The 19,270-nt window shown below is 37.3% G+C and overlaps 1 protein-coding gene across 1 annotated transcript in view; it reads left to right on the top strand.

Moving 5' to 3' along the window:
• The window catches only part of LOC113108675 (parathyroid hormone 2 receptor-like), a 70,035-nt gene that overhangs the window by 8,973 nt on the left and 41,792 nt on the right, over positions 1 to 19,270 (top strand). Inside the window, 4 exon segments of the mRNA XM_026271949.1 lie at positions 1,932 to 2,047; positions 2,127 to 2,224; positions 7,827 to 7,998; positions 8,000 to 8,014. Of these exon segments, the coding sequence (XP_026127734.1) occupies positions 1,932 to 2,047; positions 2,127 to 2,224; positions 7,827 to 7,998; positions 8,000 to 8,014 (401 nt within the window).

Raw genomic sequence — 19,270 nt, 5'->3', positions numbered from 1 at the left:
GTTCGATTGGATATGTCAAAACAAGTAAGTAAAACAATGCACAACTTACTAAATGGAAGGGAAGGGGGTGGTGGAGGTGAAAGAGAGCGAGAAAACAAGTTTGCGCACTTCTTGCAACCGGTTCTTGAATCGAGAACGAGTCAATCTTGGCTCGGTGTTCATCTTCAGTTCTCTCTTCACAGTAGTTCAGTCAGTGTACTGTTTGAGTAAATGAATTACTCCGGGATATTTGTTTGTTTTAACTCAGAGGGAGTGTCAGCCATGTTAAAAAAATTAACAGCTTAAGTATTTTGTGGATCAATGCTTATTGGAGACGCAAACCATTTCAAATGATTCAGTTCGATTTGGTGAACTGGTTCAACTGGTTCACTAAGAAGAACCGGTTAAATCTAATGATCTAATGATTCTAACTGACCCTCTGATGTTACATGGACTACTTTGATGATGTTTTTATTATCTTTTTGGACATGGATGGTAGACCGTACATACATTTTCAATGGAGGGACAGAAAGCTCTCTGACTAAATCTAAAATATCTTAAACTGTGTTCCGAAAATGAATGGAGTACTTACGGGTTTGGAATGACATGAGGGTGAGTCATTAATGACACACATTTTTGGGTGAACTAACCCTTTAAAACTAAATCGTAAAAAAAAAAAAACTTATATGGGCATTCAGTATAAACATAATTTATTTTCCACCTTAGGCATACATGACTTTCTGGCGAAAGTGAATCTAGCAGCCTGTGTGTAATGCGCTAGGCAGTATGTTACTACTGTCCCTCTCATTCTACAACGGTACAAATACATGCACATGTTTTGCTGGCTTGAGTGTTTCTGCATTATATGAGTGGCTTTGGAATATAAATCGCAGCACTTTTCAGATATATATCACAGGAGATTTATAACGAGTGGTTCCCTGCATTTTTACAGCAAAGCGCATCATTACAGTACTAAGTCACTGCAATGGAGCGGCTCTAATGCTCTTAAATTACAGATGATGAACCATAGAGCAAATAAAAAAAGTAAGTAACAAAAACTTGTCAAATATATTTTAATGGGAACAATTATGTGTGAAAATAACCAAAGGATATACAGTCAAAAAAATATTCACAGACCAGACACTATGGTTCATTTATGTAAGTGAGGATAGCAAAATAAAGTAAACTGATCAAGATTATTTGTTCTGACACAGTTTACCTATGAGTTCTTGTCATATTTTATTACCCTCCTCTAAACTATAGAGAATAAACTGTGATACTGTGAAATGTTGAAGGTGTCTGAATAAAGTTTGGCTTGACTATATATTTAACAAATTAAGTTAACCAACTAACATTATACATACCCTTTGGTTTCTGTACCCAATAAAATGTTTTTTAAAATTGCAATAAAAATATTGGTATCTGTATTCCGTATCGACAAGAACCAAAAATAAAAGTATCGGTATCGGGCGAGTACTGGAAAAATTAGTATCGGTGTATCCCTAAAAATAACCCAACTGCTAGCACTCATTCAAAGCACCACATGTCACAAAGGGGCAGTACTAAGCATAATGCATCCCAAGCAACCAAACACTTCCCCCTTCTATATGCACAACACAGGCACTAATTGGCTCATGAAACTCAATGATGCTTAAGTACAGACACTGATAGGTTCAGCTGTTTGGATAACGCCAGCCAATCAACCTGGGTCTATACCTCACTCTGCTACACATGGAATACCCACAATGCAACTTTATTGATTTTACCTTCAATTTTACTCAATCAAAAAATGTCAAATTAAATAATATTTACTACAGTTTCAAACTTGTATTGTTGGATAATGTTTTGCATACTATTTCTTACAGTTTATAGGCAGCATAGCTACTGTACAGTATGCTAGAATTCCAAACAAGCAAAGTTCATGTTCAACAAAGTTCTTATCAATCTTTCAGGACACGCTTACAGGAGGTGTGACTCTAATGGTTCTTGGGTGCTTGCAGAAAGCTTAAACAAGAGCTGGGTCAACTACACCGAATGCATCAAATCCCCAGAATCCAACAAAAAGAGAGTAAGCTACATTACAGTCATTTGTCTTTAATGAACCGAGATCAATCGTTATTTGACACGCTATGTCTTTGTCCCCACAGCAGGTATTTTTTGAAAGGCTGCACATCATGTACACAGTGGGCTATGCAGTTTCCTTCAGCTCTCTTCTAGTGGCTATCTTTATTATTGGATACTTCAGGTGAGTAACTGACTAAATTTGAACGCATTTACTTCTCATATCTTCAAGGAAAATTATTTTCTTGATGTTTTAAATAGTTTTCTTACACCCTCAAGTCAAATATTATATTTCTATTTATATCATACTGTAATTCCACAAATGAGAATCAGCGCTGCTATGTCTGTTTCTTTCTCTCTCTGTACGTAATGCTCCATTAGTAGCTCGTTGGATGCATCTTGAGTTCAGTGAGAATGTGCCGTTAGATGTCACCTGCCAGTACTATTCACACAGTAAAGGAAGTGCCTTCTCACGTTTTCTCATTTTCTGTTGAAGATAGACCACTAAAAAAAGATAATTAAATTGATCGGCAATCTACTTATGGATTAAGATAAATAAATAGTGGCTCAGTTTTCAAAATATGTGCATTTAACTAATAGTACAAAATGTCAATATTAATTGCACCGCAGGCAAGCAGAGAATCTATCAGATTTATCGCTTACAGGTTAATTCAAAGCAATTTGAAAAGAAAGACAAGCGCAATCTTGGAAATAAATTTTTTTCTCTTTCTTATAGGGGTGTAACGGTACGTAAAAATCACGGTTCGGTACGTACCTTGGTTTTAAAGTCACAGTTCGGTTCATTTTCTGTACAGTAAGGGAAAGAAATGCAAACATTAAACTGCAGGTTGTTTATTACTATACACTTTTTTAAAAAAAAATACTTTTTAATAAAATATATATAAAATAAAAAAAAGAATAAGAAATAAAATACTGCTGCAAAGTTCTCCACTAAATAAAATACTCTCAGTCTCAAACCATTATCATATAATAAAATATAATTAAAAATATAAATAAATAACTATGATTACAGTGCAGCATTACCAATCCCAGCTTGTAGGCCTGCTTCACCAGAACCGTGCCGTGCCTGCTGCTGTAGGTGACAGGGAGACCGCCGACAGACCAGGCTCTTGTCTTCATGACAACAATATCTATACTTCATGTTGAGCAAAAATATAAAGCCTACTGATAAAGGACACCGTCATCAGTATTGATGGCAAAATAGACTATGTTTGACAGGTGCAATATTTGAAAATCGATAATTATGAATTTATTTTTTAAATTACATTAATATCTGAATTTATGTCAACCTATAGACTTTAAAACATCAAAGTGTCATGAATTAATATGTATTTGTGTGCAAAATGACATATAAACATATTTTCCTATTCTATTTTGCCTGGAAACGCTTCCAACACGAGCGCGTGTCACGTGAAAAATAAGCGTCGGTTCTATTTCTAGAATGCACGCGTTTTCCGTGCGGCTCGAGCCGCGCCTGAGATGCGCGTCTCATGCAGGCAGCCTGCAAGCTCTAACCTGTTAACATGGGAGCTGAATTAAAAACGGACATGCCACGCATCCAGTGTGTCTCCGGCCGAATCAGCTGCAGGGCGGGATTTGCGCTGAACGCAGAGACTACCGCCACTTAAAGGGGGGGTGAAATGCTATTTCATGCATACTGAGTTTTTTACACTGTTAAAGAGTTGGATTCCCATGCTAAACATGGACAAAGTAAAAAAAAAATAAGTTGTACGTTTGAAGGAGTATTTTTGTTCCAATTTTGGAAAGTTTTTTTCGAGTATGGCTCTGTGTGACGTTAGATGGAGCAGAATTTCCTTATATGGGTCTTAAGGGCGCGTCTGCCGGAAGAGCGCGCGCTCCCGTAGAGCAGAGCAGAGAGAGGCTGAGCACAGACAATCACTGATCAGAGCGACAGCGTCGCAAAATGTCACAAAAGGAGTGTGTTTTTGGTTGCCAGGGCAAGACAACCCTGCACAGATTACCAAAGAAAAAACAGCATTAAGGGACCAGTGGATGGAGTTTATTTTTACAGAGCATCAACGGAGTTGTGCAAGTGTTTGTGTTTGTTTCCCTGCATTTCGAAGATGCTTGTTTTACAAACAAGGCCCAGTTTGACGACGGATTTGCGTATCGTTTATTTCTTAAGGATGATGAAATCCCAACGAAAAAGGGTAACGATCGTGTGTTGGAACCGCAGGCGGTGAGTAAAACTGTTTAAAATATCTCTGCCTCCTTGTTAGTGCGTCCGCCTCCCATGCCGGAGACCCGGGTTCGAGCCCCGCTCGGAGCGAGTCGTTGCTGCTGCTGCTCTCGTTCAGTTTCAGCCTCGGGATCTGATTCTGGATCATAAATAAACGGCTGAATCTGACTGTTAGCCATGGTTTGTTTTGGATGATGTTTTTTTCCTCAAGGTAATGTCGCTCTCAACACAAAAGCCTACTGGCGCTCGTGATTCTTTAGCTCCGCCCACACGTCACGCTTCCAGTCGGTCGTGTTTTTCCTGGAAAAATCGGTACAGACTATCTTTCTCTTATGAATATAATAAAACTAAAGACTTTTTGGAGTTATGAAGGATGCAGTACTACTCTATAGGTACTCAAGATTAACAGGATATTGAGTAAAAACGAGCATTTCACCCCCCCTTTAATATGTTCGTTTGGAAACACGAAAATTTACTTATTTTCCCGCGCAAAAAATATTGCATTCCGTCATTCGGTACACATGTGCACCGTACCGAAAGCCCTGTACCGAAATGGTCCGGTACGAATACACGTACCGTTACACCCCTACTTTCTTGTGATTTAGTTTGATAGCTTATATGCATGCTGACATGTTTTTTTTATATATATACTGTAGATTATTATCAATGCATCCATTTCAATCCTCTATACATCCTTTATCTGTTTCCATCAACTGTGCATCCTTTCAAATTTCAAAGTTTCAAGCTTTAAGGCCAGCATTGTAATAAAGTATCTCCCAATGTGCAACTTTCACATAATTGCATTGGGCCTCTCTGGGAAACAGATGGTATATTTCAATTGCTATATGTATTAAAATATATATTATAATATATAACTATATATTTAATACACATTCAACTCCTCCACTGTTATTGGTTGGGCCAAACGATAAGAAATTTGTCACTTTGTATGGGGTCATGCCACAATTAGATGGTATATTTAATGTCTACATGTAAAAAGTAACAAAACATCAAATAATTGTTTGGCCCTATTGTACTTATTGTACTCATTGAAATTGTCACAAACAATTTTATGTATTCTGCCCCAATATTGTTGTTGTGTTATTATTATTATTATAATTAGTAGTAGTAGTAGTAGTAGTAGTAGTAGTAGTAGTATTAATAAAATAAAGACTTTTCTGGATTGGCATCAGATAAATATGTTTTTGGATGTAACTTTAAAAACAGCCAATGTTGCTGTGAAATGTTTTCAATTTTAAAACGTTTGAAAAGCAAGTCACATAAAGATTGCTTTCAGTTTATGATGTACCATCGCCAACCAGGAGAGGTCGCTAGTTTCTGTCTGCTCCTAGTATTAAAGGGGTCATATGACTTTGCTAAAAATAATATTATTTTGTGTATTTGGTGTAATGCAATATGTTTATGTGGTTTAAGGATTAAAAAAACAAAAAACAAAAAAAAAACGTATTTTCCACAAATTGTACATTATTGTTTATCCTCTATGCCCCGCCTTTCGAGTTGATTTTTACAAAGCTCATTCTTCTGAATGTGAGGTGTGCTTTGATTGACCATCTATCCGTTGCATTGTGATTAGCCGAATGCCTCAAACGTGTGACGGAAATGTTACGTCCTCACCATAATATTATGCCGTGTGTCAAAATGTATAGTTTCATACAAACGTTTTTTGCCAAATGCATGACAAAAATGTTTGCACTGAACTATGTTCTTTTTAGGGTTTCCATGGGTCTTTAACACATATTTAGTTAAATTGTTTACATTTAAGGCCATGAAAACTCTTAAATGGTACAAAAAGTATAAATTATAAGAGGTCTTTGGGGACGGAAACATAAGAATTGAAATAAAAGTAATAGATCGATTAAACTTCAAAAGGCTACGATTTCACAGAATAAACTTGAGGGGCCCATGTCAGCTTTGTGTACTGCAGTTACCGGGGAAACCACTATATTTCTGCAGTTCCGAAAGTGAAAGTGAAATAAGCTCATATGCTATTTTTGCTACATATTTTTAAATCTGAACAAGTGGATCAACAAAAAACTAATGCATTATAAAAATCGAAACAATTAAGACACTAAGATATATATTATATGTTATTTAATATAATAATTAATTAAATAATATATTAAATTAATATAATAATTGATACCTTTGACTTTCATTTTAAATTGGTGTTTTAGAATTAAAACGATCCACTTTTACACTATCATTTCAACTGCATTGCAGAAAACAACTCCGTCTACACTACATAACTGAAAACACATGTCACGTGACCATTAATGCACACTGGGCATGCGCGTAAATGTGTAAACAAGAAGTTGGTTGCTAGTCACTGGCAGGTTCAACAACGAGCATGATGGTGAGGAAAAGCAATGATGTCATCTGTTTGGACAGATGATGAGGTGGAATTGTTACTCAAATTAACTAATGATTACAAGGTGGCCGAAAATGTCGATTGGGAGTCATGCCAAAACAAATACAGCCACATACTCGACAGAGACATGATACGGGTAGACAGTCATCAAGGATATGCAGAGATCATGTGGGCAGCCACGCCATCATTTTTGAAAGTCTACGAACAAACAAACTAAACACTTTCAAACAGAGCCCACTTGTGCAAAATGAACCCCAGTTACGGCCCTGTTTCTGCCACCGGACAACAAAGTTTTCTTCTGAATTAGCATAACTGCACACGTTTTATAGTTAATAATATCTTTAAAAACAATTTATATTAGTTATACTTTAATTTCCTTCAATAAAAAGGAAATTGAGTTAAACGGTGTAAAAGGTGTGCGGACTTGGATTAGTAATCTGAACCCTTGGTATATAGGAGTAAAAAAGCTGCTCCTCGTCACTATCAAAGTTGCCCAACCCTGCAGTAGAATATGTAAGTGTCTGTTGCAGTGGATGACCGCACCAATTGCTGACAAAATACACCTGTCAATGCATTTGCTCCTGAGGTGAATTTTTGAAAGTGGCAGCCGAAGTGGTGTTGAAGTACAGGAGTCAAGCCTGCCCTCAACATGTAGTGTTTTTTCTAACGCTAATCATAAATACAAACAGAAAACGAAGACAACACTCTCCTTCAGTACACTGTGGCGTTCTTAGAAAAACTAATGCGCTACCTATCTAGAGAGCATATTAAGCCATCATAGGCACAGTTTCAATGTTAACGCTCTTAAAATATTCAAGAATCTAAAATATAAAACATCTTATTATGTTACCCTTCATGGATAAAGCAATCCCAGAATGCAGTGCAGTGAGCACTGAATAAATGTAATTGTACCAAAATCCCTTTCGGGACAGTTGAATGCTTGAATCTGATTCCAGGCAGGTATTCACCGCATCACATGTCCATATCAATTCGCCAAATGATTTGATTTATTTCAAGCCTAAAAAATCAAAAGAAACAAAACCCACAATGACATTGTGATGGTTCATGCAATCTCCCTTAGAATTGAGGAAAACCTTCCTTTTCCTCATTTCCTTAAATGCATATTGTTTTTGAGGTATACCATATTTATAATTCTGTATTTCTTTGTGTTTTCAGGCGTCTCCACTGCACCAGGAACTACATTCACATGCATTTGTTTGTTTCCTTCATGCTGCGTGCTGTCAGCATCTTTGTGAAGGATCACGTTGTGCACACTAGTGCTGGGCTTCAGGAATTTGATGCTGTGCTTATGAATAACTTCACTAATGCTGTGGATGTGGCACCAGTGGGACACTTCACAGTATGTGAGTCATGCGCTTTCTCATCTTAGACGTATTTCATCAAATAGTATTTATGAAGTATTGCATGTGGCTACATTTCAGATTATGACATACATTTTTACAGGTGCTTCTCAATAAATTAGAATGTCGTGGAAAAGTTCATTTCTTTCAGTAATTCAACTAAAATTGTAAAACTTGTGTATTAAATAAATTCAATGCACACAGACTGAAGTCGTTTAAGTCTTTGGTTCTTTTAATTGTGATGATTTTGGCTCACATTTAACAAAAACCCACCAATTCACTATCTCAACAAATCAGAATATGGTGACATGCCAATCAACTAATCAACTCAAAACACCTGAAAAGGTTTCTTGAGCCTTCAAAATGGTCTCTCAGTTTGGTTCACTAAGCTACACAATCATGGGGACGACTGCTGATCTGACAGTTGTCCAGAAGACAATCATTGACACCCTTCACAAGGAGGGTAACCCACAAACATGCATTGCCAAAGAAGCTGGCTGTTCACAGAGTGCTGTATCCAAGCATGTTAACAGAAAGTTGAGTGGAAGGAAAAAGTGTGGAAGAAAAAGATGCACAACCAACCGAGAGAACTGCAGCATTATGAGGATTGTCAAGCAAAATCGATTCAAGAATTTGAGTGAACTTCACAAAGAATGGACTGAGGCTGGGGTCAAGAGCCACCACACACAGACGTGTCAAGGAATTTGCTGAACCACAGACAACGTCAGAGGCGTATTACCTGGGCTAAGGAGAAGAACCGGATTGTTGCCAAGTGGTCCAAAATCCTCTTTACAGATGAGAGCAAGTTTTGTATTTCATTTGGAAACCATGGTCCTAGAGTCTGAAGGAAGGGTGGAGAAGCTCATAGCCAAAGTTGCTTGAAGTCCAGTGTTAAGTTTCGACAGTCTGTGATGATTTGGGGTGCAATGTTATCTGCAGTGTTTGGCAGTAATGCATTATTTAGTAACGCGCTACTGTAATCTCATTACTGTTTTAGTAACGGAGTAATCTAACGCGTTATAATTTTCAAAATATTAATTTGAATATAATTACAGGCCGAGGTCTCTATATGTTACTGCTGCGTTACATTGCTGACAGAATGCAGTGTTTTATAATCTAGAGATTGCAAAAAGGATGTAGCACACACTGTCAAGTCAAGTGCCAGTGGATTAGAAACCTTCTCCCGCATGACCCGACGCAACAGAGTGTGGGACAATATTTCATAGGCGAGTGCAGAGACTCGTGTGTGTGTGGGATTCGGCCGGGAGAATAAATGATTCACAGGACTCCAGTAAAATAGAAATATCTAAACATAAAATATCTAAAACAATAAATAGTTATTCATCTATTGCACAAAAACAACGTTAAATAATAAAAAAATATAAACGATAAGCACGCGCAAGTGTATGCAGAGTTTCTATTTAGGCTATAACAAGTGTTTGCAGCGTTGAGCAATGCAGTGCTGAAATTTGCATACTCACATTTCCTCTGATTATAACACACGAGTTGTAGACATTATGAAATATCAATTATGCTTAAATTCATTCTGTTATAACAGAGATTTGTGAGATTGCGATGAACTGAGATGTTGTTTAGAGATTATAAATGCAGCGCTTTTTGCTGGCATTTTTCCAAACCATGCACGCAGCAGCCGCTTGCTTTAGTTAAAAATAATAGTGTTCTGTGAATGTTGATGCTTTAATAACAAATATTTATCGGGAGTGTGTATGCTGGGTTTTCATAAATTTCATAGAGAAAAAAAAGAAATGTAACTAGTAGTGTAACTAATTAGTAATTACTTTTGAAATAAAGTAATCAGAACAGTAACATGATTCATTTTTAAAGAAGTAATCAATTATCAGTCATTTGATTACATTTTCAGAGTTACTTGCCCAACACTGGTCATCTGCTGGTGTTGATCCATTGTGTTGTTTGGAAACTAAAGTCACTGCACCCGTTTACCAAGAAATTTGGGAGCACTTCATGCTACCTTCTGCTGCTACCAGCTTTTTGAAGATGCTGATTTCATTTTCCAGCGGGATTTGGCACCTGCCCACACTGCCAAAAGCACCAAAAGTTGGTTAAATGACCATTGTGTTGGTGTGCTTGACTGGCCAGCAAACTCACCAGACATGAACCCCATAGAGAATCTATGGTGTATTGTCAAGAGGAAAATGAGAAACAAGATACCAGAAAATGCAGATGAACTGAAGGCCACTGTCAAAGAAACCTGGGCTTCCATACCACCTCAGCAGTGCCACAAACTGATCACCTCCATGCCACGCTGAAATGAGGCAGTAATTAAAGCAAAGGAGCTTCTACCAAGTACTGAGTAGTATTAAGTATTGAACATACTTTTCAGAAGGCCAACAAATGTGACGGTGGGGTGAAGGAAGGACTGGAAACAATAGCGAGTTAGACGATTTAATGAAAATAAATAAACAAACAGGAAAAAGACAATGATGCTGGGAAGACGATAATCCAAGATGGTGGTGAGGTGATGAGGAATCCGGATGATGACAGTGAGAAGGCAGCAGGAGAGGATGACAAAGGAACTGCGGGGAATAGAGCCGAAGGTAAGTATTTGTGGCTGAGTGGAAGTGCGTAGAGTGGATGAGGTTTCTGGGAAAACACGAACATCCAAACGCAGACAACACTGAAGCCAACAAACAGGGGAAGCGACATTAAACGACGATCTCACAAACACAAGACCTGATACAAGCCAATATATAGGGAATGAGTAATGAGTGACAGCTGCTGCTGATGACAATTAACAGAGACTCCCACAAACTAATCAGTGAAGACGCGAAACACACAGACTTCACCACAAAGTGCAAACACCCAGAGATCACGGTTTACCAACCATGACAACAAATCACTAAAACATTTTTTATTAAAATTTTTTTTGTATTTGTTTATTGGTCTTATGAAGTATTCTAATTTGCTGAGATTGAGATTTGGTGGGTTTTTGTTAAATGTGAGCCAAAATCATCACAATTAAAATAACCAAAGACTTAGAACTACTTCAGTCTGTGGGCATTTAATTTATTTAACACATGAGCTTCACAATTTGTGTTCCTGTAGCTCAAGTGGTGACGCATTGCATTAGCAAGCGCAATGTTGGGGGTTCGAATCCCAGGGAATACATGTTAGGAGAAAGTTGTTAGCTTGAATGCAATATGTAAGTCGCTTTGGATAAAAGCGTCTGCTAAATGCATACATTTTAATATGTTTATTTTTCCTTCAATTTGTTTATTCAAATATTCATTTATAAGTAACCCTTCAAATTCAGTTATATATGTATTCTATCAATATTCAAGATATATACAGTAGATCGATAGCTTGAACATAGAGGCACAGCGAAGTGTTAAACAAGCCTGGAAGAGCGGAAATTGAAAGAGTTCAAGTTTGGTCTGGACAAAGAGACATCAGGGTGAGGTCTGACAATTCTGTTTGTGGCGGATATTAAATAATTTAATGCTAGTGCAAGGTTGTGCCCCACCTTGACCCTTTGTTTGGCTGAACTTGCTGGAAGAAATGCCAAAGCTTTTGTTAACTTGTCAGAAATGTCAGAGGTTTCTGGATTGCAAGAAGCTGTAAGTGCTCACAGTCTCATCCTGTGCAGTGTCATACTCTTACCGGAAGGCTTTTGTTTCATACCATCTCCAATCTCCACATCAAAGCTTGCACTCAACATGCCTGAGTGTTTTATTATACTGTACGCCTACCACATGGCCAGTCTCAACAATCAATGCATAGAGGTTAAAAAAGCTCACTTGTCCCCCATTTGCTGTCTTTTGGGAAGGAAATGATTATCCATTTCCACCTACGCACCCGCTCAAACTGTATCGGTGCCCATTCCGGGCAATGCTGAGACTCATTGACTGTGCTCTCAGCTTTTTCTTCAAACAGCTGCACTGCAGGAGATAACTGCTGTGAAGCCAATATGTGAGGGAGGATTTTGCAAAAAGTTGTTTAGCATCCATAGCTGCAACACTTATGTTAGGTGCCAATAATGTGTCTTCAGAAATCAAAGGCACAACTGCTGTGCTTTGATTCATTTGTTTACCTATGATATGCAGCAACTAACTTAAGTATGTTGCTTTTTCTATAGGTCAGTCAGCCAACAAATTTAAATAAATGGGTTGCTATTACTCTTAAATTTGGTATTTCAAGAAACATGCAGGAAATTTCCTAGCCTTTCATTTTCTTCGGTGGAACAATATTACAGCAGAACCAACTTAGTGGCAAATGTTTGCTTTGTAAATACTGTAAGCTTCTGCATCATATTGGGAATCTTTGCAAAGACTTTTCAGTGACACCAGGCAGTCATTTGTTTTCTTCTTCTTTTTTTTGTAAAGCCTTGCAAGCAGCATATATATTATTATAACTTTATTATTATCAATATTATTGTTATTATTATTATTGTTATTATTTATAATAATACTATTGACAATACTGACAATTTAGTTCATATATTCCCATGATACAGTCCATGTTATTTTTTGTACAAGAAAGGTTTTTTGGGTTCAGTATTGAAGGGAAAAAAGTTCAATATTAGTATTATATTAGGACAGAACAACAAATAGAATTAAAGTAACCAATATTGTGAATACACTACAATATTGTGTTTTTAATTTAGGCTTAATTTTTTTCTAAAGACTGTCCCAGTAAGCTAATGTCAATCCTTGGTATAAAATTGAGATACTACATTGTGGGTGGATTTAGAATGACTCATAGTGCGTTTGCATCATAATTTAATGTTATTTTTGGTCTTAAGTTATTAACATTTAATGACCAAGGCTGCTATGGCAGAAATTATGATACTAGAAATATTTTTTTTTTCAACCCATTATGCTTCCCTCGCTATTTTGTGAATAGAAGAATACACTACCATTTTTTCCAGTATTCACTATTATTCATTATTTATAATAACTGGGCTCTGCATTGAGCGACAAGAATAGGAAATTGTCCATTCATACATTAATCAAATTGTGCAATTTTTGGTTATTTAAAGATGATGATTTAACTAGTGCTGTTTCAGTTACTATTTTTGTTGACTTTTAGGTCCAGTTTTTCCAGAAGTACCTTGTTGACTGACGATTTCTATAACATTTTTACTTCTATAGAAACCTCCCTACTGCTTCACTGTGGTGGTCTGCAGCAGGCATTATGTTTTCAATCAGTACTGCGAAAAGAGGGCAGAGATGTCTTAGAGTACATTGTCAGCAGAGAGGCAGGGAGCAGACAGAACAAAAGTTTGAGGTGTTCAGGTGAGCCGTCCAGATCCTCCAGGTGTACTGATAACATAATCTGCACCTTGCTTTTCTCCAGCACCTCTTTGATCATCTGTCAGAAGCTCTGAAGCTCTCACGGTTACCCCTAGTTTCTGGCACTTTCATGTGCCTGGAGTTGATGCGCCTGTTATTGTCCATGCTCAGAATAGCAGCCCTTTCACTGGGTGTTGCTCTACTGAGTCCCAAGTGTACTCCTTTGGGGTAAAAAAAAGTAAATACAAAAGGGAACAGAGTGTGATAGTCAACTCAAAAAAGACAAGTCTATGATCATTTATTAACCTCGTGTCATTCCAAACCTCGCTTCTCTGGAAAATAAACGGAGATGTTTAGCAGGATGTTCATGCTGCTCTTTTACACAAGGGATGTCAAGCTGTGAATACACATAAAAATAGCCTACGACTCACATACTGCATTACATGTCTTCAAAGCCAAACAAGCTTTGTTGGAAATTTAAGTCTTCCTTTCCACCATAGCTCTCTAACCTTATTTAAGCATACACATATTTAAACTTACCACATCACATGCAAAAATACAAATTGATCTGAATAACCGCTTTTGTTCCGCATACAAAGTTATTACATTCTGAAAAAAACCCTTCCTTTTGTGTTCCTTGAAAGATAGCCATACAAGTTTGAAACAATGTCAGAATGAATAAAATAGCACTAGAGCTGTTCCTTGAAAAAAAAAAAACGTAAAACAGATTAAAACCACCAACATCACATTCTCACTCATAAGCTGCAATGTTTACCTCTTTCTCTGAGCGGACTGAATATGGAGCTCATGTTGGCAAAGACACTGTAATTATATCTGTTTTTGCATATTATAGGCACTAATTACAGTTTATTCAAATCACTTGTGACAGATAATGTTTTGATGAGTGAGGAAATGATGCACCACGTTCATAGTTATTTGTGATGAATTTAAACTCAGACATTAAAAACCATTGATAGCCTTGGCTTCTACACAGAATCAGACTAACGTTTTTGTGTTATGAATACGGTAGTGTGGAAAAAGAAAAAGAACAGATACAGAAAACAGTGTATTATAGAGAGTGTAAATCATAAAGAAGAAACAATGAGATTAAATGGAGAGCGAATAGAGACTTTTATGATGCTTATAATTTTATCTCCTGACAAATACTCCTGTCATCACACATCTCCTTTAGAGTTTCTGAGGAAATCTCAACAGTGTCACAAATTATGCTCAGATTTGCACAGATAGCAGTCTGCTATTAAAAGTACTCAAATTTCAAACCTAATTCAAGCAAATACCGTTAAAATCTAAATTTATTTGGCACTTCAGTACTGCATTTATTTTGTCAAAAATACAGTAAAACAGTATTTCGATTTAAAATAGATATTTTCTGTACTCATTTCTTAAAATGTACTGGCCATTCTTGTCCAACAATCATATTTATATTACTTTATGCAGTTAAAGCCTGGAGTGAAAGCTGAGCTAAAAAGACAAACCTTAAGGTTCGATCAGTCGTTGCTGTAGCAGACATTAATATTATTGATCACACTTGATATTAGGGATTTCAAGAAACTCCTAATCCGTGGCATTAAACTATAGGGAACTCATCCTTTACCATTTGTGCTCAGTGATACCTAAAATACTGCAGCTCGTGTGCAATTAACTCTCTCTCTCTCTCTCTCTCTATATATACAGTATTGTTCAAAATAATAGCAGTACAATGTGACTAACCAGAATAATCAAGGTTTTTAGTATATTTTTTATTGCTACGTGGCAAACAAGTTACCAGTAGGTTCAGTAGATTGTCAGAAAACAAACAAGACCCAGCATTCATGATATGCACGCTCTTAAGGCTGTGCAATTGGGCAATTAGTTGAAAGGGGTGTGTTCAAAAAAATAGCAGTGTCTACCTTTGACTGTACAAACTCAAAACTATTTTGTACAAACATTTTTTTTTCTGGGATTTAGCAATCCTGTGAATCACTAAACTAATATTTAGTTGTATGACCACAGTTTTTTAAAACTGCTTGACATCTGTGTGGCATGGAGTCAACCAACTTGTGGCACCTCTCAGCTGTTATTCCACTCCATGATTCTTTAACAACATTCCACAATTCATTCACATTTCTTGGTTTTGCTTCAGAAACAGCATTTTTGATATCACCCCACAAGTTCTCAATTGGATTAAGGTCTGGAGATTGGGCTGGCCACTCCATAACATTAATTTTGTTGGTTTGGAACCAAGACTTTGCCCGTTTACTAGTGTGTTTTGGGTCATTGTCTTGTTGAAACAACCATTTCAAGGGCATGTCCTCTTCAGCATAGGGCAACATGACCTCTTCAAGTATTTTAACATATGCAAACTGATCCATGATCCCTGGTATGCGATAAATAGGCCCAACACCATAGTAGGAGAAACATGCCCATATCATGATGCTTGCACCTCCATGCTTCACTGTCTTCACTGTGTACTGTGGCTTGAATTCAGAGTTTGGGGTCGTCTCACAAACTGCCTGTGGCCCCAAAAAGAACAATTTTACTCTCATCAGTCCACAAAATGTTCCTCCATTTCTCTTTAGGCCAGTTGATGTGTTCTTTGGCAAATTGTAACCTCTTCTGCACATGCCTTTTTTTTAACAGAGGGACTTTGCGGGGGATTCTTGAAAATAGATTAGCTTCACACAGACGTCTTCTAACTGTCACAGTACTTACAGGTAACTCCAGACTGTCTTTGATCATCCTGGAGATGATCATTGGCTGAGCCTTTGCCATTCTGGTTATTCTTCTATCCATTTTGATGGTTGTCTTCCGTTTTCTTCCACGTCTCTCTGGTTTTGCTCTCCATTTTAAGGCATTGGAGATCATTTTAGCTGAACAGCCTATCATTTTTTGCACCTCTTTATAGGTTTTCCCCTCTCTAATCAACTTTTTAATCAAAGTACGCTGTTCTTCTGAACAATGTCTTGAACGACCCATTTTCCTCAGCTTTCAAATGCATGTTCAACAAGTGTTGGCTTCATCCTTAAATAGGGGCCACCTGATTCACACCTGTTTCTTCACAAAATTGATGACCTCAGTGATTGAATGCCACACTGCTATTTTTTTGAACACACCCCTTTCAACTAATTCAACTAATTGCCCAATTGCACAGCCTTAAGAGCGTGCATATCATGAATGCTGGGTCTCATTTGTTTTCTGAGAATCTACTGAACCTACTGGTAACTTGTTTGCCATGTAGCAATAAAAAAATATTCGAAAAACCTTGATTATTCTGGTTAGTCACATTGTACTGCTATTATTTTGAACAATACTGTATATACAGTCTTGTTCAAAATAATAGCAGTACAATGTGACTAACCAGAATAATCAAGGTTTTTCGTATATTTTTTTATTGCTACGTGGCAAACAAGTTACCAGTAGGTTCAGTAGATTCTCAGAAAACAAATGAGACCCAGCATTCATGATATATACGCTCTTAAGGCTGTGCAATTGGGCAATTAGTTGAATTAGTTGAAAGGGGTGTGTTCAAAAAAAATAGCAGTGTGGCATTCAATCACTGAGGTCATCAATTTTGTGAAGAAACAGGTGTGAATCAGGTGGCCCCTATTTAAGGATGAAGCCAACACTTGTTGAACATGCATTTGAAAGCTGAGGAAAATGGGTCGTTCAAGACATTGTTCAGAAGAACAGCGTACTTTGATTAAAAAGTTGATTAGAGAGGGGAAAACCTATAAAGAGGTGCAAAAAATGATAGGCTGTTCAGCTAAAATGATCTCCAATGCCTTAAAATGGAGAGCAAAACCAGAGAGACGTGGAAGAAAACGGAAGACAACCATCAAAATGGATAGAAGAATAACCAGAATGGCAAAGGCTCAGCCAATGATCACCTCCAGGATGATCAAAGACAGTCTGGAGTTACCTGTAAGTACTGTGACAGTTAGAAGACGTCTGTGTGAAGCTAATCTATTTTCAAGAATCCCCCGCAAAGTCCCTCTGTTAAAAAAAAGGCATGTGCAGAAGAGGTTACAATTTGCCAAAGAACACATCAACTGGCCTAAAGAGAAATGGAGGAACATTTTGTGGACTGATGAGAGTAAAATTGTTCTTTTTGGGTCCAAGGGCCACAGGCAGTTTGTGAGACGACCCCCAAACTCTGAATTCAAGCCACAGTACACAGTGAAGACAGTGAAGCATGGAGGTGCAAGCATCATGATATGGGCATGTTTCTCTTACTATGGTGCTGGGCCTATTTATCGCATACCAGGGATCATGGATCAGTTTGCATATGTTAAAATACTTGAAGAGGTCATGTTGCCCTATGCTGAAGAGGACATGCCCTTGAAATGGTTGTTTCAACAAGACAATGACCCAAAACACACTAGTAAACGGGCAAAGTCTTGGTTCCAAACCAACAAAATTAATGTTATGGAGTGGCCAGCCCAATCTCCAGACCTTAATCCAATTGAGAACTTGTGGGGTGATATAAAAAATGCTGTTTCTGAAGCAAAACCAAGAAATGTGAATGAATTGTGGAATGTTGTTAAAGAATCATGGAGTGGAATAACAGCTGAGAGGTGCCACAAGTTGGTTGACTCCATGCCACACAGATGTCAAGCAGTTTTAAAAAACTGTGGTCATAGAACTAAATATTAGTTTAGTGATTCACAGGATTGCTAAATCCCAGAAAAAAAAATGTTTGTACAAAATAGTTTTGAGTTTGTACAGTCAAAGGTAGACACTGCTATTTTTTTGAACACACCCCTTTCAACTAATTGCCCAATTGCACAGCCTTAAGAGTGTGCATATCATGAATGCTGGGTCTTGTTTGTTTTCTGACAATCTACTGAACCTACTGGTAACTTGTTTGCCACGTATCAATAAAAAAATATACTAAAAACCTTGATTATTCTGGTTAGTCACATTGTACTGCTATTATTTTGAACAAGACTGTATATATATATATATACATACATACAATAATTTTTGGATGGACAGATATTCTGGCTGAGATATAGTGGTTGAGAAGGCAATGATATAAAAAGGCTGAGGTTAAGCTTCTTCATGTCCGTGAAACTTGCTCACAGCTCAGACAAGGTTAGATCTGTTATTTTATTGATTATTTGCTTGAGTGATTTTATGTTGTGGAGATTTCTAGGCACAAAATTGGCAAAAAGTCACGAGAGGAGGCAGTGCTTCTGTGATTGTCTGATTAAGCGTTTTACCCACTAACACTCATCTATTATGTCTATAGCAGTTCCACAAATCAGCCTGAATGGGTCAGGCTTGGTAATGGATGGACTAATTACTAAGTAAACAACTCACCCACTTGTACATCACTATCAAACAGTGATTGTTGCAAATGCATTTGTCCTTTGTGTCAGTAATAGAACAGGGCAGCAGTTACTTTCATTTAGTAGCAGTTATTTATTCATTGATGTTGAAGCATCCAGTGTACACAGAATGGCTGATTTTAAAGGGGTCATGAATCGAGAAACCAAAATTCCCTTGATCTTTTGTCATATAAAAGCTTACTGTACTATAAAAAACATCCTGTAAATGTCACAACTCAAAACTTTTTCATTAGTCTAAAAACAGCTTACAGTATATAAAATCTGCCAAAATGACAGCTTTTGGAATGTTCTACTTTTATGATGTAATAGTGTGATGCACCGCCTCAAATAAACTTACGGCATGGGTGTTTTTGGAGTAAGATCAATTTCTATTTCATGAGATTACTTCCTCTTTTTGGCAGGGTTTTCTCCATGTCATAAAATGTAGCGGCAAGACTTCTAAACCAGGGTGTTTTTAGAGGCGTGATATTCAAGTTGTTGTCTGCCGCCAATCTCATGGTATGAATGATTGTTTGTTGATAAATGTGGCAGCAGAAAACAATCATCACTTCAATATAACGCCTGTAATGAATGAGGTGAATCAGACACATGAGTATTTATTATATTTAACAAGTAGTGGCCATCATCTGCATGAAGGG

The sequence above is a fragment of the Carassius auratus genome, chromosome 9 (assembly GCF_003368295.1).
Source record: "Carassius auratus strain Wakin chromosome 9, ASM336829v1, whole genome shotgun sequence".
NCBI lineage: Eukaryota > Metazoa > Chordata > Actinopteri > Cypriniformes > Cyprinidae > Carassius > Carassius auratus.
The sequence above is the reverse complement of the archived record's forward strand: the minus strand, read 5'-3'. Positions and strand labels throughout refer to the sequence as shown.